Source organism: Fringilla coelebs (genome assembly GCF_963513975.1).
Source record: "Fringilla coelebs genome assembly, chromosome: 27".
NCBI lineage: Eukaryota > Metazoa > Chordata > Aves > Passeriformes > Fringillidae > Fringilla > Fringilla coelebs.
In genome coordinates, this window is record NC_140053.1 from 2,482,075 (window position 1) to 2,507,117 (window position 25,043).

The 25,043-nt window shown below is 68.5% G+C and overlaps 2 protein-coding genes across 5 annotated transcripts; one reads left to right on the top strand and one right to left on the bottom strand.

Annotated features, from left to right (window-relative positions):
- Positions 1–2,020: 2,020 nt before the first annotated feature.
- Positions 2,021–15,126, top strand: THRA (thyroid hormone receptor alpha). 4 transcript variants are annotated; one of them, XM_084222056.1, is made up of 10 exons: positions 2,021–2,157; positions 7,391–7,439; positions 8,300–8,602; positions 9,775–9,836; positions 11,379–11,479; positions 11,563–11,710; positions 12,041–12,246; positions 13,130–13,276; positions 13,363–13,621; positions 14,515–15,126. In XM_084222056.1, the coding sequence occupies exons 3-10, from the start codon at positions 8,550–8,552 to the stop codon at positions 14,763–14,765; spliced, it is 1,227 nt and encodes a 408-aa protein (XP_084078182.1). In that variant the 5' UTR covers positions 2,021–2,157; positions 7,391–7,439; positions 8,300–8,549; the 3' UTR covers positions 14,766–15,126. The 4 variants fall into 4 exon arrangements, with proteins under 4 accessions (XP_084078182.1, XP_084078181.1, XP_084078183.1 ...); XM_084222055.1 differs by having other exon boundaries at positions 8,352–8,602; XM_084222057.1 differs by having other exon boundaries at positions 2,034–2,157; positions 7,394–7,439.
- Positions 15,127–17,685: 2,559 nt separating this feature from the next.
- On the bottom strand, positions 17,686–24,815 carry NR1D1 (nuclear receptor subfamily 1 group D member 1). Its single transcript, XM_084222053.1, has 8 exons — positions 24,684–24,815; positions 21,810–22,157; positions 21,640–21,728; positions 21,411–21,555; positions 20,353–20,816; positions 20,011–20,196; positions 18,422–18,632; positions 17,686–18,166 (listed from the first exon to the last, which is right to left on the bottom strand). The coding sequence occupies exons 1-8, from the start codon at positions 24,709–24,711 to the stop codon at positions 17,967–17,969; spliced, it is 1,671 nt and encodes a 556-aa protein (XP_084078179.1). The 5' UTR covers positions 24,712–24,815; the 3' UTR covers positions 17,686–17,966.
- Between the last annotated feature and the right edge of the window lie 228 nt (positions 24,816–25,043).

Sequence of the window (25,043 nt, forward strand, 5' to 3'; positions counted from 1 at the left end):
AGACGGCCGAGCCCCACGGGCTGGGGGCAGGCAAGCTCGGCCACAGCCTTATCGCGGGCAGACGGCTGCGGGGGGCCGTGGCCGTGCCGTGTTTGCTGAGGATAAAGTGTACGGAACAGGCGGGGAGGGGCGGGGGGGCCGTCACGCTGCCGCTGCCCCGCCACGCTGGGACCGCCAGGCAGTGGAGGAGGGCCCCAGGGTGACCCAGGGACCGGGGGGACCATGGGAGCTCTGGGGACACAGGGCTGTGGGGACCAGCGGTAACAGGAGCTCCTGGGGTCCGTCGGGGTCTGTGGGGACAGCCACCAGCAGTCCCAGGTGTCACTCTCCCCCATCCCCTGGGTACCCCCATCCCGTGGGGACCCCCATCACCTGGGAACCATCATCCCCTGGAGATCCCCATTCCCCGGGTAGCACTGTCCCCTTGTTGCCCCCGTTCTGAGCAGCACCGTGCCCTGAGAGCCGCTGGGGACCCCCTTCCCTGGGTGTCGCCTGCTCTCCCCGAGTATGGGAAACCATCCCCTGGGCACATCCCTGCCAAGGAAACCTTCATCCCTTGGGAACCCTCCTCTCCTAGAAGCCTTCATCCCTTGGGGACCCTCCTCTCCTAGAAGCCTTCACACCCAGGAGACCCCCATCCCCCACATCCCCTGGGTGTCACCGCACCGCCTGTGCAGCCCAGGGAGGGGGGTACCCACGGGGCTGGGGGAGGGGGGGGCGGCCAGACTCAACCCCCCGGGGGTCCCAGGGCCGAGCTGCGGGGCTCCGGGCGGGGGTGGGGGGGCGGCAGAGCCGCTTTAAGCCCGGGCATGACGGGACGTGTAGTCCGGGGAGGAAAAGGGGGGGCTGGGAGCAGGGGCTGCTGGGAAGGGGGTGGGGTGGCACGGGCGGGTCGGGGGGCTCCCGGGGGCGACCCTCAGCGCCCTCCCCAGTGATCCCCCCCCCGGTTCCCGGTGCACGCCGCCATCCACGGCCCCACAGCGGCTCCGGCTCCGGCCCCACAGCGGGGTACGACCCCCGTCCTCCCCAGTCCCACACATCCCCCGGGGGGCGCAGGGGCAGGGCCCCCCGACGTGCGGGATCCTGCTCCGGGCGGTGGGGATCTGAGTGGGACCCCCGTGTCTGGTGTGTGCCCCTCCCCGGGCCGAGCTGGGCACCCCGGGGTGTGGAGCTGCCCCCTGCCTCGTGGGGTGTGTCACCAACCCCCGTGGGGACCGTCCCAGATCTCCATGAGCATCATCTCCACCCCACCGCCACCCAGCGAGGGCACCGTGCCAGCCCTTCCTGGGTGCTGTCCCCAAATCCTGTGGGCAGCCTCTCCAGTCCCCACGGTCACTAGCACAGCATCGCCGTGGGCACCGTCCCCAGCCCCCTGCGGGTGCCGTGCCCTGCCCTCGTGGACACCAGGTTGTCCCTGTCACAGCATCCCGTGGGTGCTGTTCTCAGTCCCTGTGGGCACCATCCCCACCCTGCCACGGGCATCCCCCTGGGCCTCCCTGGGCACCATCTCCGGTCCCACTTCGGTACAGCCCGCCAGGCTGTGGTCGCCATCTCCCGTCCCCGTTGTCACTGTCACGACATCCTCGTGAGCACCGTCCCAAACTCCTGTGGCCACCAGCTTCACCCCAGCACGGGCACCACCCCGGGGACCCTGTGGGCACGGTCCCCAGCTCCCTGTGGGCGCCATCCCCAACCCCCGTGGGCACTTCCCCTCGCCCCCCCTGCACACAGCCCCCCACCCTGCGCTCACCACCCCCCGTCCTCGTTGTCGCTGTCACCACATCCCCGGTGGGCACCGCCAGGGCTCCCATCACGCACTCTGCCACTGCCACCGTCCCCACCCCGCCATCCCCGCGTCCCGCGCTCCCCATCCCGGGGTCACCCTCCCACGCTACGCCCGGACCCCACCGCTCCCCCGTGGGTCCCCACGCGGGGCCGGGCGCGGCGGGTGCAGGGAGCGGCTGCGGCCGGCGGAGGGGGCTGCGGCCGCGGCGGAGCGGAGCGGGCGGGCGGCGGGGCCGGGGGAGGGAGGAGCCAGCGCCGTTCGTCCGCCGCCGCCGCCGCTGCGCCCCGCTCCGCTCCGCGCCCCGCACCGCCGCTCCGAGCCCCGCTCCGCACCCCGCACCGCCGCTCCGCGTCCGCCGCCGTCGACCTCAGGTACGGCCCGAGCGGCCCCGCCGGCCCGAGCGGCCCCGCCACCCCCCGGTTGTTTACCGCCGCCCCCCCCGGGCCCCCCCGGCTGAGCACGGGCTCAGTTCGGTGCGTGGAATGGGGGGGCGGGGGGCGATCGCTTCGGGAGGCTCGGGACCCGCGGAGGGCTCGGGGGCCGCGAACCGCGAGGAAAAAACACGGGGAAAGATTTTTTTTTTTCTTGGAAAATCCGGGCGTTTGGCGTGGGGCGGGGGGGCCGCGTTCCCCCGTGGGGGGTGGGGGGGGGCACCGCGCCCCCCACCCCCACCGCACCCGCCGTTGCTGCATGCGGGGCACGGCGCTGCCCCCCGCCCGCCACGCCACGCCACGGGGGCAGCCCCCCCCCCGGCCGTGGCCCCCCGGCCCCGCGGCCCCCCCGTGGCCGTGGCGTGGCGGCGTGGCGGGGTCCGGGCCGCGGCGTGGCTCTGCGGTGATGGGCGCGGGGCCGCGCCGTGGGCAGGTCGCGGGGCCGGGCCGTGGGCAGGCCGTGGCCCTGTCGCGGCGGGGGGGGGAACCGTGGACGGCCGGGCCGTGACGGCGCCGTGGGGTGTCCGTGAGGGTTTTAGGGGCCCCTGTGTCCGCTCCCCCGCACCCACCCCGCAGGGCGGCAAGAATGCTGCGATTTTTTTATTTTTAAAATTTTAAAATATTTTTTAAATTTTTTTTTTGCACCGAGAGCGGAGCGCGGGGGGGGCGGGGGGGGGGCGGTTCGGCCGCTCCCGGTTAGGGCGGGGGCAGCGGGGGGGCGTCCCCGGTGCGGCGGGGCGGGGGGGGGGGGCCTCGAGCCCCGCACCACAGGCTTCGCCCTGAGCGGGGCGCGGGGCGTGGCGGGGGCTCCCCTCTGCACGGCGCCCCGCGGTCCCGCGGGATGTCCCCCACCCCAGCCCTGGGGGGGCGGATCCTGCCCCCGGTCCGGTGTCGCCGCCGGGGTTAGGGATGCGGTCCCAACCGGACCCTGACGCGTCCCCACTGTACGATGCGGGGAAACTGAGGCAGGGGCGGGCGGGCGCCACGGCCAAGGTCACCCCGGGACCGCGACCTTCAGCCGTAACCCCCCCGCCCCGCCCGGGGCTGCCACCGGCACCGACACCGGAGCCGCACCGGGAGGCCGGTCTGCGCCTCACCCCGCCTGACCTCCGACGGCACCGGGGACCCCCGCGGCTCCGCTGGAGCGCTAGAGGGGCTGGGGCCGCCGTGGGGCGCGGGCAAACCCCGGTGGAACCGGTTTGGGGGGGCTCCCCTGCCCGGGGGTCTTGGCGCAGGGTGGGGACGCGGCGCGTCCCCCCTCCCCACGGCAGTGCCGTGCGGTTGCGTGTGCCCCCCGCAATGGTGCGGGCCCCGCGGGCCGGCGGAGCGGGATCCTCGCGTGGGGGTTCTCCCCAGCACCCCTTACCCTCCCGCGGCCGTGACCTTCGCGGGGCCGCGGCGGGGTCGCCCCGCGCACGGGTTCCCGGAGCGGGGAGCGCGGGCCGTACACGCCCGGTATCCCGCACCCTGCGGTGCAGGCACGGGGGGCGGGCTGCGGGCGCACCCCCGGACCCCTCCTGACGGGCGGCGGCTGCAGGAAGCGGGACCCCCCCCATCCCCCGGCTCCGCTCCTCGCCCCGTGAGCGCATTCCAGGGTCAGCGGAGACCGAAACAGCGGCGGTGCCGCCCCGGGGGTCCCATCCCGCGGACCCCCGGCCCCGCCGGACCCCGCGCAGCCGCCGGTGCGTGGGGGCGGGGCCGGACGCCTGGGTCCCCCTCCGGACTGGGGGGGAAGAGGAGGAGGAGAAGGGGGGGCGCGGTGTAGGCGAAGGCGGGCGCGGGCTGCGCTCCCAGGGCCCCGCTCAGGCTGGATGCTGGCGGGGGGCGCAGCGGGGTCGCGCCCCCTGGGGCGGTGCCGTTCGGGATGTCCCCCGCGCTGCAGACCCTCGGACAGGGTCGGGTGACTGCAGGAACACTGCGAGCGCTGTCCCTTGCGTCCCCTTCTCAGGGGACCCCGGCTCCCACGGGCCGTCTCGGTGCTGTGTCCTGCTACCTGTCCCTGTGTCCCCTCGTGGGTGCCCGCGCTGAGCACCTCGTGGCGTCCACCTCCCCCCTTCAAGCAGGGCCCCGCGGGGAGGGGACCCAGGAGCTCCCCCCCGTCCCCATGCACGTGAACCAGAGCCCCCGATTTAGAAACGTCCCATGCCGTGCCAAGGGCTGAGAATAGCTCTCGGCGTCCCGGCACACCTCCTGGGGCCAGGGGCACCCCGCGGGGCTCAGGGCCCGCAGCCACCCCAAAGAGCTGAGCCTGGGCACACTCAGCACACACCAGCTGCTCGGGGGTCCCTGTTGAGTGACCTTTGCAGCCTGGACAAGCAGTGACATCGGGATGAGCCACATCCTGTGTGCTGGCACAGGGGACACGCTGCTGGGGATATGGGAGTGTGGCTCTTTCTCTGCCAGGCAGCTCCAGTGGGAAGGGAAGCTGAGGTGGGATGGGGAAAAGGAGACACAGCTGAATGCTCACACACGGCAGGAAGGAGTGGCTGGTGTGGCCTTGGTTGGATGCAGAGTTCCTGGGAATCCTGGGGGCCTTGGTTGGATGCAGTGTTCGAATCTTGGGGGCTTTGTGGGGGCTGCGGGGCCAGGGCTGGGTCATGATTCAGGTCCACTCTGTGGTGATGCAGGACCCGTTGGACACAGGACCTGTCAGAGGCTCAAGGCCACAACGTTGGGTGCCCAGTCAGTGTTGGGACAGGTCACCAGCTCTGCAGCCACCAGCTGTCCTACGAGTGATGGCTTCAATGAGCCGTGAGCCACAGGGAGGACACAAACCCAAGCTCAGCCGTCCTGTGCCACAGCACGGCCCAGACCCCACATGTCTGGGGAGGGGGCACCATGCAGGACCCCAGGGCACTGGGTGGGCTGCCCTGATGTCAGGTCCTTGGCATCCCCCTCGCTCGGGTTGCCCAGCTGCTGTGCATGCCTGGGATTCCTGCAGCCTCCTGACACAGCACAGCGCAGCACAGCACGCTGTCCCCACTGCCACACGTGCCCGTGACACCGCGTGGCACTGGGCATGATGATGTGCCAGGCACTGGCACAGGTGTGTGACGAGCGCCCAGCACCAGACACGCGTGTGGCACTTGGCACAGCCTCACACACGGGCATCGGCGCGTGCCGGGTGCCGCCAGCCGTGGCACGGCAGGTGCCCTGTGCCTGGCCACACTCCCACGGCACGGTCGTGCCAGACGGTGCAGCCAGGGTTTGTCAGGCAGATCTGTGCCACCCCGGTGCCCACCGTGATGCCGCGGTGCCCGCGGTGCCGCTGCCCCGGTGCCCGCATGGCCGGGGATCCCTGGCCGGCCGGCGGCCGCGGGTCTGCCCTGCCCCCAGCCCGTGCTAATCACGCTAATTGGCACCGTGGCTAAAGCGCTTAGGGCCTCACCTCCCTGACCCGGCTGGCAGCTGGGCTGGGGGGGTGCTGGGACCCCCGGAGCCCATCTGTGCTGGGGGGCAGGGACACGGCAGTGGCCCCGTGGGGCGGCCCCGGTATCCGCCACCCACGGAGGCCGTCACTGTCTTTGTGGAGGGGCGTCCCATTGTCTGGGGTCCCCGTTCCGGGGGTCCCCCGGGGTGGGGTCCGTGGGGAGCGGGGTGCTGGGTGCCCCCGCTGGGGCGAGGTAGCTCCCGCCGTCGGCCCAGCCCCGGACTTTGCCCCCGGGTTGTTTTCAGCCGCCTGCAACCACCCGACTCAGCAGAAACGCTCCCCTGGGCGTGGGGCTGGGCTGGGGGGGCGCCGGGGGGGCTCCCGCCGGCTGCCACCCCGCTCCCACCCAGCACCCACCCAGCACCTGGTGCTGCAGGTGGGACGCGCAGGTTTGGGTGCCGGCGGCGCAGGGTGGGCTGAGACCTGACTGCGCTCATCACACGTGTCCCGCTGGAGGAGGAGGAGGAGGAGGACGAGAAGAGCCGCCTCCCGTGTCTGTCTGTCTGTCTGGGCCGCCCCAGCGCGCCCGGGATTCCTCGAGTGACGGTTCCTGGAGCGGCACCGCAGGCTCCGCCGGGTGATCCCAGGGTGCCGGTGATGCCGAGGGTGTCAGGGGGCTGCTGGGGTCTCGCTGGGGTGGCGAACCCCGACCTAAAACGCCGCCGCCCCCCGCCTTTAGCCCTAAACCTCTCTCGTTTGACCCACCAGGCCACCTCAGTGGGGAAACTGAGGCGGGGCGGCCAAGCCCACCCACCGCACGCTGGCTTTGGGGACAGCCCATATTCCACCCCACAGCGGTTCCACCGCCACGTCGCTGCACCCCGAGCCCCACACATGCACCGAGCGTGTCGGGGCTCTGCCGGGTCCCGGGGGAGAGGGGCGGGGGGCGGCGGGGGGGCCGGTGCCCGGCGGGGGCCGCGCAGCTCTGGATCCCTGCCAGTGCCTATACTTGGAAGTTCTCGGCGCGCCGTTCCCATATGGAACAAACATTTGCTGCAGCCCCCGGCTCTATAGGTACCGCCGGCCCCAAACCCGGCCTGAGGCTGCGGCGAGGGGCGCCCAGGCCCCATGAGCCCCCCGAGGCGGGGAGTGTACCCCGAGCTGGTGGGGTGCGGTGCGGTGCCTCAGTTTCCCTGAAGAGGCTGCGGCAAGCGACGCCCCCTCCTCATTCTGGGGGACCCCTCATGCAAACCCCCCGTGCGGCGCGGGGTGCTCTGTGCACCCATGGGTGCAGCATCCCTCACCCCCCATCCTTCGCTGGTTGGGGTGTGCTCAGCTGGGATGGGGGGAACAGCAAGGGGGGCCGGCGTGGGGGTGTCGGGGGGGGGGCTCCCAGCCCCGTCCGCCGCGTTTTAAATCCGCCGGAGGAATTTCTGTGGCGGCCAAGACAAACGTGACCTACTTTCTGCTGTCCCCGCGCGGAGCGGAGGAGCCCGGGGCTGGGCACCGCGCCCGCCGCCGCCCCCCCGCGCCCCCCCCGGCGCGGGCTGAGGGCCCCCCGCGCCCCTCACACCCCTCCGCGCCGGGAGGGTCACCGGGGGGTCACGGAGGGGGGGGTTGTGAGCAGGTCCCCCCCATCGTGGTGCTGGGTGGGTGCTGGGTACCCGTGGGATGTGGAACGGGGTGGGCACCAAGAGCCGGGGGTGCTGCTGTCGTCGTGTCCCCGTCATGTGGCGGGGTCGGGGGGTGCCCCCCGGTGCTGCCCGTGCCCTGACTTCCCCCCACATCGTGTCTTTGCCACAGCAGAGCTCGCAGAGGAGGGATCGCCCGGAGCTCCGGCGCCCCCCATCCCGTAAGTCTCCGCCTACCCCATAAATCGCCCCGCACCCCATAGGTCGCCCCCCTCAGCAAGAGTCACCCCCAGCCTCAGATTTGGGGGTGTTCAACTGTGCGATGCCCTGTGCACACCCTCCCCAAGGCTCTCCTCTTGGGCCCCCCCCCCCAGCCCTGCCCCAAAGGTGGGGGGAGCTCCCATCTGTGTGCGCTTGTGCTTTGCTGCACGCTCACAGCCCTGGGCATGTTCTCACACAGCCTTGCACCCCCGGGTGTGCTTTTGCACACCCACCCACACGTGTGCACACTCGCAGAGCCTTGCACAACCCTGCACACACACTCTCACACACCTTCCATGCTGCCACAGCCTCACACACCTGTACATGTTCTTGCACACCCCTGCACACACTCACATGCCTGTACATGTTCTTGCACACCCCTCACACTCTCACACGTGCCCTGCACACCTGTGCATGCTCTCCCACGGCGTGGCACACCCGCACACAAGCTCACACACTTGTGCACATTCTTGTACGTCTCTGCACGCTCTTCCCCAACCCTGCACACTCTTCCCCTCCCTTAATGCTCTCACAGCCTTGCACACCTGTGCATTTCTCACACCTGTGCATTTCCACTCCCCTTCCTCCCCCGTGCACACTCTCACCCCGCTCTGCCCTCTGGCCCAGCCCCGCTGCTGTCACACCCTGCACGTCGCTCCCTCCCGGTGTTCTCACACGTCCCTCATGCCCTTGCCCAGCCCTGGGCGCCCTTACACACTCCACACGTCCTTGCACACTCACACCCACCCCCCTCCAGCAGCCACACCTCCTGAGGGTACCCCATACATCACACCCTGGGTGTCCCCTCTGTGTCCCCTAGGGCTGCTCCCTCCCCCCTCCCGGAGGTCCGGGCTGACGCCGCCGTCCCGCAGGGTGCGGCCCGGGATGCTGCGCGGTGCTGAGCACTGAGGGGCACCATGGGGTGCGCGGCGTAGCCCCCCGCCGTGGCCCCCCCCCCGCCGTGGCCGCCCCGCCGTGGCCGCCCCGCCGTGGCCACCCCGCCGTGGTCCCCGCGTGGCGCCGGAGCCCCCCCGGTCGGTGCTGAGCGCTCCTTGATGGAATTGCGGTGAATGGAACAGAAGCCCAGCACCCTGGACCCGCTGTCGGAGCCAGAGGACACCCGGTGAGCCCCCACACCAGCACGGGGACACGCGGGGGACACGTGTGGCACTGTGCTTGGGGTGTCCCTGCGCGTCCCTGCACCTGGCTGTGCCCTCTGTGTCTGGATGTCGTGTGTGTCCCCATACCTGCTGCACCCCTGTGCCCACTCTGTCCTTGTGTCCTCGTGCCCGGTGTGTCCCCCTGCACGGTCATCTATGTGTCCGTGTGTCCCCGGGTGGTTGTGTCTGTGTCTGTGCCCCGTGTGTCCCTCTGTCCTGGGTGTCCCTTGTGTCCCCGTCACCCCCATGTGTCCCCACGCACGTTCCGTGTGTGTCCCCATGTCCTGTGCACCCCAGCTGACCCCCAGCCCCCGCCCTGTACCCCACATGTCCCCAGCCGTCCCTACGCGCCCTCCCGTTCTGAGTATCATCCCCACATGTCCTGGATGTCCCCCCTGCACCCCACATGTCACAGGTCTATCCATGCCCAGATGTCCCCACTCGTGCCTCTCCCCGCGGGGGTCCCTCGCCTTCCCCCCCTCCCGGGGCTATTTCGGGGTCACCTTGGGCTGAAGCCCCCATGGGGGGGTGTGCGGGGTCCCCGGGTCACCCCCCCCGCCCCCCCCCCCCCCCCTGCAGGTGCCGATCCCCGGGGCCTCGGCTCCCCCCCCCCCCCCCACCCCGCGGGGACGGGCGCGCGCGGACCCCCGCCGCCCGCCATTGGCTGAGCCCCCGATGACGTCACTTCCCCGCTCAGCCAAAAGGACATTTTGTCTTTGACTGTGAATGAGCCCCTCCCCCACCCGCCCCTCCCCCCACCCTTCCCCCGCCCCTCCCCCACCCCCCCACCCTTTCCCTTCCCCTCCCCCACCCGCCACCCTTTCCCTTCCCCTCCTTCCCCCCCCACCACCGCCCGATCCCACCTCCCCCGGGCGGTGCCGTGTCCCGGAGGGGGGGTCCCGGGAGGGCTGTTCTGGGTGGGGGGGTCCCCAGGGCCCTCTCCACCCCCCCCAAACCGCACCCCAGGGCCGGACCCCACCCGTGGCATCGCCGCGTTGAGATTCCCGGGGGATGCTGCCCGATTCCCAGCAGAGAAAAGGGTCCGAGGGGGATTTAGGGGGGCTGTTAGAATTTTGGGGGGGCAGCGGGAATCTGTGGGCACCGTCCCAGCCTGTTATCGCCCCCGCTCCCGCAGGTGGCTGGATGGGAAGCGCAAAAGAAAGAGCAGCCAATGTTTGGTGAAGAGCAGCATGTCAGGTACGGGGAGGGACCCGCGGCTCCCGCTGAACCCCCCGGGCACCCCCTGGCCCTGCTGGGCACCCCCGTCATGAGCCACCCTGGGGGTCCCGAATCCTTATCAGGGTCCCCTGGACACCCCATGTGTCACTTGGGTCCCCCAAAGTCTATGCACACTCCGGTCCCCCATGGGCACCCCAAGACTCCTGTGTCTGCGCACCCCAGTGTCCCACGGACACCCCAGGTCTCGGCTGGGTTCCCCGGAGTCCCACGGACACCCCTTGTCCCCTGTGGGCACCCCAGGAGCTCCCATGTCGCTGCCAGGCTCGCAGGGACACCCCCTGTCCCGGGCACCCCAGAGTTCCCCCCGCACCCCACATCCCTGCAGGGTCCCCCGGGGTCTCAGCCCCCTCGGCGCCCCGTGGGTCGGGGCGGTGTTATCGGGGCGGCAGCGCCCTGGGGTGGGCGATAAGGGGGGCCCCGCGGGCGCTGCCCCCCGCCCTGCCCCATTCCCCGGCGGGGAGCGGCCGGCGCCGGCGGGACCTGCCGGGGGAGGGCCGGGGGGAACCCGGGCGTGCGGCTCCCGCCCATCCCCTGCACCCGCCCCGCTCCTGAGGGAGGGAACACCCGGGGACCCCCACATCCAGCGCCTGCGGAGCGCCGCAGTGAGCTCGAGGGGTCCCCACGCCTGGGTTTGTGGGATCCCGGGTGGGTGCGGCGGTGCCGGGGTGCTGGGGACACCCCCCGAATTGTGGGTGCTCTCTACAGGGGGGCACCCAGGCATTCAGCCCCCGCCCCATCTCTCACACCCCTCGGGGATTCCCACGTCCTGCCCCCCCAAAACCTGAGGGTGGGCTCCTGGGGGGGTGCTGGAGACCACGCCATGCATCATGGATGATCGTGCCTCAGTTTCCCTGAGCAGTTGGTGGTGGGGAGGCTGGGGGGGCTCTGGCAGGGGGGTGGTCCCCGGGCTGCCAGGCAGGGGGACCCCGGACAGCAGCAGGGACAGTGTGTCTTTGTGTGCCAGGGGGACAGGGACCCCCCCCGCTGCCGGTGCCCGGCTGGATAATGGGATAATGGGGGCTTTATTGGTGCGGGGGGCTCGGGCACCCCCCACACACCCCCAGAGTTAACCCTTCCCGTACTGGCCCAGGGGCAGTGGCAAGGCAGACAGAGCTGGGTGCAGACAGAGGGGAAACTGAGGCACACAGAGGGGAGGATGTAGTGGGCATCCCTGGCATGGGGGGTGATGTTGCATATGCCAAGGGTCTGTGATGTGGGGTGTGCAAGAGGGTCCCTGACTCAGGGTTTCTGGGGGATCCCTGATGTGGGGTGTGTGGGAGGGTCACTGGTACAGGGTGCTCCAGGGGTCCCTGATTTGGGGTTGCCCTGTCATAGAGCACTCTGGGGGCCACTGACTTGGGGTTCGCTGGGGGTGCCTGACATTGGAATTTCTGTCATGGGGTGCTGTGGGTGTCTCTGTCATGGAGCACCCCAGGAGTCCCTGCTGTGGGGGCCCACCCCGGGGTGCCCTGGGGGTCCCTGACTCGGGGGTCCCCACAGGGTACATCCCTAGTTACCTGGACAAAGATGAACAGTGCGTGGTGTGCGGGGACAAGGCCACCGGCTACCACTACCGCTGCATCACCTGCGAGGGCTGCAAGGTGAGCTGGGGCAGGGAAGGCTTGGGGGGCTCGGGGGGGGGGCTCAGCAGGGCTCACTGTGTCCCCCCCTGTGCCCTCCCCAGGGATTTTTCCGTCGGACCATCCAGAAGAACTTGCACCCCACCTACTCCTGCAAATACGATGGGTGCTGCGTCATCGACAAGATCACCCGCAACCAGTGCCAGCTGTGCCGCTTCAAGAAGTGCATCTCCGTGGGCATGGCCATGGACTGTGAGTTGGGGGGCACGGGGGGGCTCAGCTGCTGGGGCAGGTTGGGGTCCTGCCACCATGGGGCACAGCGGGGTACCCACATCAGCTGCCAGAGCAGTCTGGGATCTCAGATGCAGCAGTGGTGTGGGATGTATCAATGGGGGGGTCCTAGCTGATTGTGGGGGTCCCAGATGATAGTGGGGGGGTTTGGGGAGGTGGGTTGGGGTCGTGGTGCTATGGGATGAGTTGGGATACCCGGAGCAGCCACAGGGGGAGGCTGGGGGTCACTGTGGGTGTAGCAGTGGGATGCATGGCTGGGGGGATCCCCGCTGATGCTGGGGGTCCCGGCAGTGGTGCTGGATGACTCCAAGCGGGTAGCCAAGAGGAAGCTAATCGAGGAGAACCGGGAGCGGCGGCGGAAGGAGGAGATGATCAAATCCCTGCAGCACCGCCCCAACCCCAGCGCCGAGGAGTGGGAGCTGATCCATGTTGTGACAGAAGCCCACCGCAGCACCAATGCCCAGGGCAGCCACTGGAAGCAGAAGCGGAAATTCCTGGTGAGGGGATGCAGTCGGGGGACTCAGTCACCACCTCGGCCCCAGCTGGGATCTGCTGGGCACTGGCACACTCAGCACACACGTGGTGGCAGTGCCAGGGTTTGGGATGTCACTGTGTCCTTGGGCAGTCGAGGGGGGTTGGGACATTGCTCAGTGTCCTTGAGCTGGTCACCCCCAAAGGGTTCAGGGGTGAGCAGTGACCGAAGGGGACAGCTGTGCCCGCGGGTGGCCCTGGGCTGGCCCTGCCGCTGGCCCTGTCACTGTCCCTGTCATGCAGCTCCCTCTCCTGGCTGCTGCACTGGTCCTGGCACGACTGTTCCCGGTGACATGGGGGCCCCAGAGGGGGGGCAGGGTCACATCAGAGGCTCCCAGGGAGGGGGAAACAGGGTCACACTGCACCCCCAACACCACTGCCCACCATGGGGGTCCCAGAGGGGGGACAGGTCACACTGCACCCCCTAACACCACTGTCCACTGTGGGGGTCACAGAAGGGAAAGAGTCACTTTGCACCCCCTAATACCACTGTGGGGGCCACAGGTTGGACATGGTCACACCACACCCCGAGTGCCACCATGGGGGTCCCAGGGGTGACATAGTCAAACTGCACCCCCAAACCCAATGTCCACTATGGGGGACACAGTCACACCACACCCCCCAGTGCCCCCAATGCTGTGGGGGTCCCAGGGGTGACACAGTCACACTGCACCCCCAAACCCAATGTCCACCATGGGGGACACAGTCACACCACCCCCCCCAGTGCCCCCAATGCTGTGGGGGTCCCAGGGGTGACATGGTCATGCTGCACTCCCCAATGCCACCATGGTGGTCCCAGGGGACACATGGTGACATGACACCTCCCCAACATCACCGTGTCCCCCACAGCCTGAGGACATCGGCCAGTCCCCTATGGCCTCCATGCCTGATGGGGACAAAGTTGACCTGGAGGCGTTCAGCGAGTTTACAAAAATCATCACCCCGGCCATCACCCGCGTGGTCGACTTTGCCAAAAAACTGCCCATGTTTTCAGAGGTAACGGCGGGCTGGGGACTTTGGGAGGTCTGGGGTGCTCAGCCCAGGGTCTGAATCACGCCAAACCCCCCCAAAACTGCCCCCAGCTGCCTTGTGAGGACCAGATCATCCTGCTGAAGGGGTGCTGCATGGAGATCATGTCGCTGCGGGCGGCCGTGCGCTACGACCCCGAGAGCGAGACGCTGACGCTGAGCGGGGAGATGGCGGTGAAACGGGAGCAGCTCAAGAACGGCGGCCTCGGCGTCGTCTCCGATGCCATCTTCGACCTGGGCAAGTCCCTCTCTGCCTTCAACCTGGATGACACCGAGGTGGCCCTGCTCCAGGCTGTGCTGCTCATGTCCTCAGGTAATGGGGTGATGGACCCCAGTGCCCTGGGAGTCAGAGGGTTTGTTGGGTGGGCACCCCAATGTTCAGAGTTCTCGCTGACCTGGGGAGGGGCTGGGTGGGCACCCTGATGCCAGAGATCCCCATCAGCTTTGGGGGGAATTGGATGGGCACCCCCATACCCAGAGGCTGTGCATGGGGATTGTTGTGTTGGCATCCCTTTTGCCCACAACCCCCAGAATTTGGAGGTGCATTGGGTGGGCACCCCCATGCCCAGAGTCTTTACTGTCCTAGGGGGTGTTGGATATACACCCTGATGCCAGAGCCCCCCAACACCTTCAGGGTGCATTGGGTGGGAAATCATACCCCCCCGCCCCGGATTTTGGGGTGGATTTGGAGTGGGCAATGCCAATTCCCAGAGCTTCAGGCAGCTGTGCCAGGCTGGGAGGGGCCCCAGGAGCATGAGGTGAGCACCCAGGAGCACAGGCTGAGCCTCTTGGTCCCCTGGGGACCCCTGCCAGGCTGATGTGGGTCTGTGGGGTGGGCACCCCAACAGCCAGGGGGTGTGTGGGACACAGCCCTATGGGAGAGAGGATCCCTGCAGTGCTGGACTGGGAGAGGGACTCCTCCACGGACAGAGAATGCCAGGACAGCAGGGAGAGGTTTAAACTAAAAAGGAGAGATTGTGATGGGCTATTGGGAAAAATTTCCTCTCTGTGAGGGTGGTGAGGACCTGAGAAAGGGAAGTGTCCAAGGCCAGGCTGGATGGGGCTTGGAGCACCCTGGAACAGGGTGGAACGTGGACAGTGGAAGGTGTCCCTGCCATGCAGAGGTGGGACTGGATGAGCTTTAAGATCCCCACCCACCCCATTGTGTGATTCCACCATCCCCTGACAATTCCCTGGTTCCTGCAGACCGGACGGGGCTGATCTGCGTGGAGAAGATCGAGAAGTGCCAGGAGACCTATCTGCTGGCCTTTGAGCACTACATCAACTACCGCAAACACAACATTCCCCACTTCTGGCCCAAGCTGCTGATGAAGGTGACGGATCTGCGGATGATCGGCGCCTGCCACGCCAGCCGCTTCCTGCACATGAAGGTGGAGTGTCCCACCGAGCTCTTCCCCCCCCTCTTCCTCGAGGTCTTCGAGGACCAGGAGGTGTAGGGCTGACACCCCCCCACCCTGTGCCCCCCCAACCCCGCTCTGGCCCCCCCCCCAAATTTTTCTCGTCCCCCTGTAAGGACAAGGGGATGCTGCGCCCAGGGTGGGGGTCCTGCTGTGCCCCCCAACAGCCACCCCCACCCCCCCCCCCGCCCCAGGACTTGACGAATTTTGTTTGTTTGCACAGGGAAGGGCCCCGACGGTCGAGCGTTCCCTTTATTGTCCTTCTCTTCGTAGATTATTATTTTTTAAGCATTTATTTCCCTCCCTGAGAGGCTAAAATATTAAACTAACTGCACTTTGGAAGGAGGAGGAGGAGGAGGAAGAGCAGGGAGGAGAGGAGGGGGCTCTGGGCTGCACAGGGAGAGGCTGCCCCGGCTGGGGGGCCGTGGCCATATGCACTTTTGGCCGGGCAGCAATTTGGGGGGCTGGGGTGGGGGCCAGGACCCTCCCCCATAGCAGGGCAGGGGCTGGGACCCCCATCCCCCATAGTGGGGTGAGGGCCAGGACCCCCCCACAGCAAGGTGGGGGCCAGGACCCCCTTTCCCCACAGCAGGGCGGGGGCTCAGGGGGGCACAGCAGTGACGAGGGGGACCCTGGCCCATCGGGGTGCAGGGCTGGTGGACCCCCCCCCCCAGCTCAATGGGTCTGCCCCGGCTGGGGTGACCCCCCCTGTGTCCCCCCCTTATCCCCAAATTTGGGGCCAGAATTGGGGTTTTGGGGGTTCTCTTGTCTTTTTTTTGGGCTGAGAGGAGACGATTTTTGTGCCAAGCGCCGCGGATGGTGGGCGCTGCAGGACACTGGGGGGGGGGGCACTCCCCCCCCCAAACCCCCCCAATTTTACGTTGTCCTTTTTTTGTTGTTTTTCCCCTTGTCCTCGTGGGTTTTGTCGTGTCAGTCAGGAGTTGCAAAGGCCCCGGAGGCGCTGGCTGGGGGGGCTTTGGGTGCCCCCCGGGACCCCCAACTGCACTACTGCCCCAGCCCCCCGGCAGCAGCACTTTGGGTGGGCTGCACCCCCCAACTGCCCCCCCAATGCTCCCGGGGGGGCTGGGCTGAGGCGGGGGCCGGCAGGGGGAATCCCACAGGGGGCTTGAGTGGGGGGGAGGGGGGGCACAGCTGCGAGGGGGCACCCGGGAATGGTTTGATCACCTTTTTAAACCCCCCCCCCCCAAATTTAGGTTTGTGAATTTTTTCTTACCTCAGGCGGAGGCCGAGGGGGGGTGCGGGCCTGGGGGGGGCCGGCAAGGCAGGCCGGGCCCACCTAAGCTAATATATATATATATATATATATATAAATATATATAAAATATATAATTTTTGTAATTAAAAAAAAAATCTTTTTACGGGTCGTTTAAAAGCAGAAAATCCCAACACCAGACACGTCCCCCCCCCCATAGGCACAGGGGGCCGGGCTGGGCTCCCCCCACATCCCAGACTCCCCCCAACCATGGGGTCGTGGTGTCGGGGGGCCCTGCCAGACCCCTTGCAGCTGGGTTGGGGGGCACGGTGGGGGCACCTGCCCCCAGCCCCAAGTATCAGCGCCGGATTGGACCTTGGTGCAAAATGTCTTAAACCCCCACCCAGGGGCCTGGCTCGGGGGGGCCCGGCTGGGGGTCCCCGGTTTGGGGGGTCCCCGGTTTGGGGGTCCCGGCAGCACCGGCTGCGGGCGGTGCAATAGGAGCCGAACACTAACACCCGCACTTGGGGGGGGGCACAGGGTTTGGGGGTTCGCCCCCCACCCCTGGCAGCACCGGTCCCACCTCGTGCCTTCGGGCCACGGGCGGGGCCGCGGCACCCGGGTGATGCCCCCCACGGCCGGTGGTGGCCGTGACGGTGCCGTGGCAGTGCCATTTTGCTGCCATGGCCACGCATCTTGGTGCCGTGGCCACGCGTGCTGGTGTTGTGCCAGCGCCGTGGCTGTGCCATGTCGGTGCCAGTGCGAGGCACGTTGGCGCAATGCCGGTGCCACGGCCGCGCGTGTCGGTGCCGTGGCCGTGCCAGGTCAGTGCCATGGCAATTCCTGTTGGTGCAATGAGGGCGCGGTGCCGGTGCCGTGGCCGTGCCGGTGCCGGTACCGTGGCCATGCCATGCCGGTGCCGTGGCCGTTCCGGTGCCGGTACCGTGTCCCCGCGCTGCCCGCGTGTTCCCGCGCACACTCCGTGTGACACCGCGCGCTCCCGTCGCGACACGGCAGCGCCGTCGCGGGACGTGTCTTAATCAGCCCCCGTGACCCCCCCCCGAGCGGGCACACGGGGCCCTGGGGCAGCTTGTCCCGGGGTGGGGGGCTCAGCCCAGCCCCCCCCACCCACTGCCCCCCGCACGCCCCCCCATCCTGTACTCCCCCCACGCTCGCCCCCGGGCCGTCCCCGCGTCTCCGTCTCGCGTCGCCATCGCACGTCCAGCATCCAGCGTCGGTCCCGGGGGGCCACACCGGTGCCCCCCACCCCTGAGCCACCTCCCCCGGGCCACCCCCGCCCCGCGTCCCCCCCGTCCCCGCGCCCCCCGTCCCCCCCCCAAGCACATACCTCATGGCTCCCGGAGCTGCCCCTGCCCGCGGGCGTCGAGCCCGGCCAGCACCTGGCCCAGCACAGCCCCGGCACGGCCCGGCTCGGCTCGGCGCGCCCCACGCGGGGTCCCCCACTATGCAGGGTGCCGGGGGGGGGCCGCGGCCGGCGTCGCTGAATGTAGGGGCGCGGGCCGGGGGGGCCGTGGAGGCCCCGTGACAATCACAGTCTGTGACGTGCGATTTTAAACCCTTTTGTGTTTTGGTCAGGATTTTAAAGAAAGATATTTTTATGGTAATTGTTGCTGGTCTATTTTACTATATATTTATGTAATAAATATATGATGAAAAAAAAACCAACCAACCAAACCCCCCCCCCTCCTCGACCCACTCCCCCCTAGACCCACCCCCCAGCACGGCTGGATCCGGCCTCTGCGTCCCACCCCCGGCCGCCAGAACGGGGGTGTCGGGGCGAGGGGACCCCCCGGCGCTGCCAGCGGTGCCGTGGGGGCGGTGCCCGACTTGGGGTGGGGGTCGGGGGGGTTCCCAGCATCCTGGCGCCCACCTCGGGGTGAATCCCTGCGAGTCCGACGGGCGCCACGGGGTCGGTGCTGCCCCGGGGGAGGGGGAAGTCTGTGTGTCCCCCCCCCGCTGTGGTGTATGTACAGGGGTGCGCGGGGGGGGGGGGGTCCGGGGGGGCACTACTGGGCGTCGATGCGGAAGGAGAGCAGCTTCTCGGAGTGGAGGTTGTTGAGGGTGCGCAGGTCCGGCAGCTTCAGCAGCAGCTTGGTGAAGCGCGAGGTCTCGGCCGGGCGCGTCTTCAGCACGAGGGCGCGCAGGGCCCGCAGCAGCGTCTCCTGCAGCTGCTCCACTGATGCCGTGTCCTCCATGCCCGAGCGGTCTGACAAGGCAGGGGAGGGGACACCTCAGTTCCACCCCAAAAACCCCCTAATGCCACCCCAGCATCACCCCGATCCCAGCACTGAACCCCCTGATATTCCCCCATATCACCTCAATATCACCCAAATCCCATCCCTGAATGCCCTGAACACCCCGCTAACCCCCTGATCCCAGCCCCAAACCCCTCGATTCTTTTCCAAACTCCTCTGATCCCAGCCCCAAACTCCTCAATGTCCCCAAATCCTCCTGTCCCCACCTGCTGAGACCAGGACGACGGCGGTGAAGAGCCCCAGCTCCTCGTCACTGAGCTCGAGGGCGCTGAGCTTCTCGCTGAAGTCGAACATGGCCCCCAGCAGGTCTCCCATGCCCATGGCCCACAGCTCCTCCAGCCCGTACCGCGTGCGGCTCATGAACGTCACCGTCTGCTCCTTCACGTCGAACAGCGATGCAAAACGAACCATCAGCACCTGTGGGCAGGGGGCAGATATGGGACAGGGCACCAGGCAGAGCCACGGGCACCGTGCTTCATGCCAGGGGCATCATTCTCCATGCCACAGCTCCCAAACGTGGGGCACTGGCACGCCATGGGGCACCAGGCAATGCCAGGGGCATTGTGCTGTGCCATGGGCTCCGTGATCCACATTGTGACCACCAAATGTGGGGTACTATGCCATGGGTACTGTCTGATGCCAGCGGCACTGTGTGTCATACCACAGCTCCCAAACATGAGGCACTGGCATGCCACGGGGCACCAGGCAATGCCAGGGGCATTGTGCTGTGCCATGGGCTCCATGATCCACATTGTGACTACAAATGTGGGGTACCATGCCATGGGCACTGTGTTGCATGCCACAGCTCCCAAACGTGGGGCACTGGCATGCCACAGGGCACCAGGCAATGCCAGGGGCATTATGCTGTGCCATGGGCTCCATGATCCACATTGTGACCACCAAATGTGGGGTACCATGCCATGGGCACTGTGTTTCATGCCACAGCTCCCAGATGTGGGGCACTGCCATGCCATGGGGCACCAGGCAATGCCAGGGGAATTGTGCCGTGCCATAGGCTCTGTGATCCACATTGTGACCACCAAATGTGCAGTACCATGCCATGGGGACTGTCTGATGCCATGGGTACTGTGTGATGCCAGGGGCACTGTGCTTCATGGCACGGCTCCCAGATGTGGGGCACTGCCATGCCACGGGGCACCAGGCAATGCCAGGGGCATTGTGCCGTGCCATGGGCTCTGTGATCCACATTGTGACCACCAAAAGTGGGGTACCATGCCATGGGTACTGTGTGATACCAGGGGCACTGTGTGATGCCAGGGGCACTGTGCTTCATGCCACGGCTCCCAGATGTGGGGCATTACAATGGGGCATGGGGCTCTGTGTTAGCCCGTGGTCCCCATTTGTGGGGTACCATGCCATGCCTGGGGCATCGTGCTCCGTGCCACAGCTCCCGAAAGTGTGGCACTGCAGTGCCATGGGGCACTATATAATGCCAGGAGCACTGTGCTGCATGCCACAACTCCTGATTGTGATGCACTGCAGTGCTGCAGGGCTCCATGCCAGTCCTCAGGGCACTGTGCCATGACAGGGACATTTCTCTGTGCCACAGATCCCAAATGTGGGGCACTGCAGTGCTGTGAGGCACCCGGCAATGCCAAGGGCGCCATGGCTCTCAAATGTGGGGCACTGCAATGCCACAGGGCTCCTCCTGTGTTCTAGTCCACTGTTCCCATGCTTTGGGGCTCTGTGCCAGTCCATGGGGCACCAGGCAATGCCATGGGGCACCCTGTCAGTCTGTGGGGCACTATCAACTCCTCACCATTCCAGGACGTACCTCAAAAGTGCCAGCCTTGAGCAGGGTGACCTGGTCATGCTGGGAGAGCGCCTGGAAGCCGGGAATGTGCTTGGCGAACTCCACGACCTCGCGGACGGCGGGGGTGAAGCTGAGGGAGAAATCCTCCCAGATCTCCTGCACGGAGCGCCCGCTGCGCCCGGGCACGTGGCTGTTCATGGGGCACGCCTGCGGGTGACCAGCGGTCAGCGGGCACCGGAGGCTCCCCCGGGCTCTGCGGGGCTCCCGCCACGGGAGGGGGTGGGGAGGGGGCACGGACAAGGGGATTAATGTGATTAGCAGCTAAAAATAGCCAGGGGGGAGCGGGAGCCCCCGGGCGCTCACCGGCAGGACGTCCTTGGGGCCGCGGGGCCAGGGGCACCCCCGCGGGGCCGGGGGCTCGGGGTAGGCGGCGGGGCACAGCCGGGGCTCGGGGGGGCCGGGGGCCCAGGCGGGGGGCGCGTCCCAGCGCAGGAGGCCGCTGTCGCAGGCGGGAGGGGGTCCCAGCTTGTCGTGCGCGTAGATGAAGATCTCCTTGTGGGCCTTGGCCACCTGCGCGATGACATCCTCGGTGGCCCCGCCGGGGCTGGGCGAGCGGGGCGGCGTCAGCTGCTGGGGGAACTGGGAGAAGCAGGCGGGGGGAGCGAGCGGCGGGGGGCCGGGGGGCGGTGCGTGTCCCCCGCCCGCGGCGGGACCCTCGCCGGGCCCCGGCATCGGCGGTGGGGCACTGGCCATGCCGCCCATGGCGCTCTGCATCTCCGCCAGCATCCGCTGCTTCTCCCGCTTGGGGATGCGCCCGAAGCGCACGGCTGAGGGGGGACACCGGGGTTAGGGGGACATCAGCGGCTGGCGGTGGCCCACCCATGCCCCCCCAGACCTGCACCATGAGGGGCTGATGGGAGCAGGGGTGCATCCCTGCCCCGGGCTTGGAGGGGACACGCAGCGCATCCCGGGAGGGGATGCACACAGCCTTAAAAATGGGAAGACCCGGTCCTGGAGGGGACACAGAGCCCTGAACATAGTGGGACCCATCCCGCGAGGGGATGCGAAGGTCTGAGTAGCGGGGGGAAGCATCCAGGGAAGGGACATAAAGCCTCAATGTTGGGGGACCCTGTGTGGGAGGGTGTACACAGCCCTGGCCATGGGGGGGGACATGCAGCTCTGGGCACGGGACACCCAGTCTTGGAGGGGACACGCAGCCCCACATATGGAGGGGTCCCAGGAAGGGGGGACACATCCCGTGGGACAGGCACAGCACCCAGCACAGGCGGGGGGGGCGGCTCCAGAGGGGAGATACAGCCCTGGAGACATCTCGGGAAGGGACCAGCCGGCTGGGCACGGGGAATCCCACCCCCAGAGGGAATCCCCGGCTCCGGACGTCACGAGGGTCCCTCCGAGCTCACCATCACGGGACATGCCGACCAGCAGGCACTTCTTAAAGCGGCATTGCTGGCAGCGGTTGCGGTTGATGCGGACGATAGAGCAGTTCTCGTTCTTGAGGCACTTCTTGTACTGGATGTTCTGCTGGATGCTGCGGCGGAAGAAGCCCTGCGGGGCGAGCGGGGGGAATCACTGGCGGTCCCCGCAGCGTGACAGGGGCTCCGTGCCCTATCCCCGGCCCCATCCCAGTACCTTGCAGCCCTCGCAGGCGTGGACGCCGTAGTGGAAGCCGGAGGCGACGTCCCCGCAGACCTTGCAGAGCAGCACCATCCCGTTGAGCTCTGGGGGGGGACGGGGATCAGCGGGGTCCAGGGGTGGGGAGACCCCCCCGCCACCCCCCACCCCCGGGGAGCTCCACTCACTCGTGACGGTGCTGCCGGCTTTGCTTGGCGAGCTGCGGCGCCGTTCGTCCGCGGGGACCGGCTGCACCCCGGGGAAATTCACCGAGGAGCTGTACGAGGAAGAGGAGGTGGAGGAGGAGGAAGAGGATGACGAGGAGGAGGAAGGGGAACCGTCTTCATGGGGGGCCAGCGTGGCTCCGCCATAGGCGCGGGAATCCTGGAGGGAGCCGGTGGGCGACGGTGGGAAGTAGGTGGGGAAGGGCTGCGAGCCCGACTGGGAGCTCCCGTTGGAGCTGTCGCTGCAGAGGGACACAGGGCTGGTGCGGGTGGGAGAGGCGCCGCTGGAGCCCACGTAGCTGATCACCCCACCTGCAGAGAGAAGGAGCCACTCATGCACCGAGCTGTGCCGGGCTCAGCCTCCCCCGACTCATGGGAGTGGGAGGGATGCCGAGGGAAGCACCCCAAATCCATAGGCAATCAGGATCCGTGGGCATCCCGCGGAGCCACACGTGCACTGAGCTGTGCCAGGCTCAGCCTCTGCCAGCTGAGGAGGGGGAAACCCCTCGGGGGGCGATTGCAGCCTCAGGTGGGGTGGGATCCATAGGGAAGCATCCCAGATCCATGGGCATCCCGGTGGGCCACTTATGTACTGAGCCCCACCAGGCTCAGCCTCCCCCACCGAGGGGATGGGGGGAAGCCCCCCAGAGGACAATCGCAGCCCCACGCGGGGTGGGGTCTCCAGGGAAGCGCCCCGGATGCATCCCGGATCCGTGGATATCCCGCTGCGCCGCACGTGTGCCGCCCACCCTGAGTCAGGCACCGCACCCACCGGCCGCCACGGGCCACGGCCCCACGTGGGACGGGGACTGCCGGGTTTATCCGGGTACGTGCCGGCTGGGGACACGGGCAGGGCACCCCGGAATTGCCTGCAGGAGGAATGTGGGCTGGGAACCCTCTGGAGAGGTGAAATCAGGAGGTCACAGAGTTAACTGCTGCCGTTCCTGGCTCGGTGCCTGCAGCTCCCGCCCCACAGCTCCCGGGACAGTCCCACGGCGCAGCCCCGCAGGACGGAGCCCCCCACGGCACTGGGGTGCCCCCAGTGCAGCCCCCCAGGGCACCGGGATGCTCCCAGCGCAGCCCCCCCAAACTGGGGGGATAAGTCCCCACTGCAGGACTGAGGAGCTGTGTGAAGACCCCCAAAAGTGGGGAGCAATGGGGGGGGGGACACACGCGTGGCCCCTGGCTGCAGTCACAGTCGTTGTCACCCCACTCACGGGGCAGGGACAGCAGCACCGGGACACGACTCCGGGCTGGGACACGTGGATGGTGATGTCGGGGACACACGGGATCACCAGGGCCATGTGTCTCCCACCGCACACGGTGCCGCTGGCACAGATGCCACGCGCCAGAGCCAGCTTGTCACCATCCCCCCTCACTGAACCACCTCCAAAGGGGGTCACCGAATTGGGGACAGTGGGTCCCACCTCCAGGGCAGCTGATTCTGGGGACCCCCCGCTGCTAAAACACGAAAATAATTGGGGGATCCCTGCACCCCAAAGCCTCGGGACACCCATTTTAGGGCTGGGGGTACGGGGATTCCCCAGAAAGGCTTGTCTCGGAGAGAGGGAAACTCTCTTGACCCCAAAACAGAGGGAACCCCCCCAAACAGCCTCCCCGCAGCCCCCCCGAAGCTCAGGCGGCCTCACGCCGCCGCCCCACGTGCTCCAGCCGCACGTGGCCCCCCTAAACCCCGCCCCTTCACGCTTTACCACGCCCACCCGCCTCTCATTGGCCAAACGTCGCCCCGCCTCCTCTCGTTGCCCCGGAGACAGGGCTCCCCCCCAATGAACGGCGGCGTCCCCAGTTCCGTGCGTGACGTCATCGCTGATGTCATGTGCCGACCAATGGGAGGGGGCGGGGCGGGGCTGAGGGGAAAACAAACTCCGCACGTGGCAGCGGCGGGGAGGGGGACACGTGCGGGGGGGGACACGGGGGAGGAGGGGGGGTACCGCCTCCGGTCCCCCCCTCCGTCCCTCCCGGTGCGCAGGGAGCCCCGACACGCGCGGCACTGCCTCGGCCGTGCACGGGCTGCCCGGTCCCGTGGCCCCGGTGCCGCTGATAGGGACATCCCGCTCCAGCCGCGGTCCCCTCCAGTCACCCTGATCGGTCTCGCCGCCCGGTACACTCCGATCCCTGTGCGCTGCCCTGCGGTCCCGGTTCCTGGGACAGCCCGGTCCCGCTGCCCCGGACCCACTTCACTCCCCTCCGGTTCCTCTGCCCAGGAGACAACAATCCCTGCTCTCCCCCTTCCTACCCCTGCGTCCAGCACTCTCCGGCGTTCGGGAATCCTCGGTCCCGGTCTCCGGGACACCTGCGTCCCGCCGCGCTCCCCTCTGATCCCGCTGTCCGGGACCCTCCGGAACACAGATCCCCGTTCTCAGCCTTCCTATCCCCGCGTCCCGCACGCTCCGGCGTTCGGGACACCCCAGTCCAGTCTCCATCCCTCCTGCCCCGATCACCGGAGCGCTCCGGTGCTGGTGTTCACGTCGCCCCGGTGTGCAAGACGCCCGGTACCGGCGCGCAGCCCTCCCTACCCTCCTCCCGGGGACACCCCGGCCCCGCTGTCCGAGCCTTACCCCGCTCTGCAGGACCCCCCGGTCCCGGTAGGACGGAGCCCCGTTCCGGGACGCGGTCCCAGTGCGTATCCTGCCCGGTCGGGCGTGCGGGACCCCTCGGTCCCGGTGTCCGGACCCCTCCAACTCGCGTCTCAGCGCGCAGCCCCTCTCCGCGGTCCCGGGGCGCTGCCCCCCGATCCGCTCCGGTGCTGGGGACCGCTGCCGGTGCCGGTGCCCGCACGGTGGTCCCGGGGATGGGGGGCTCCGGCGGGGCACTGACCTGTGCTGCCGGCCTCGGGGGCCGCCATCCTGTCCCGGCCCCGTGAGCCTCCCGGAGCGGAGCCGCGCCGAGCCGTGCCGCGCCGCCGCCCGGTGCGGGCTGTTGTGCGCCCGCCGCCCGCGCCGCCGCCCCCCGCACCGGCCGCGGCTGCGCACTGGGCCGCACGCGGCGCCGCCGCCTCCCCCATGTGATTCCCGGGGACAGCCTCGTGCCCCAGTGACACACTTTCCGCCGGCGGCCCCGGCCCCGCGCCGCCGCTGGGGAGCCCGGGCTCGGAGGGGACCCCCGCACCGGGGCCGCCTGACGGACCGCGGGAACCGGTACCTGCACCGGTACCCGCACCGGGGGACACGGGGTGCC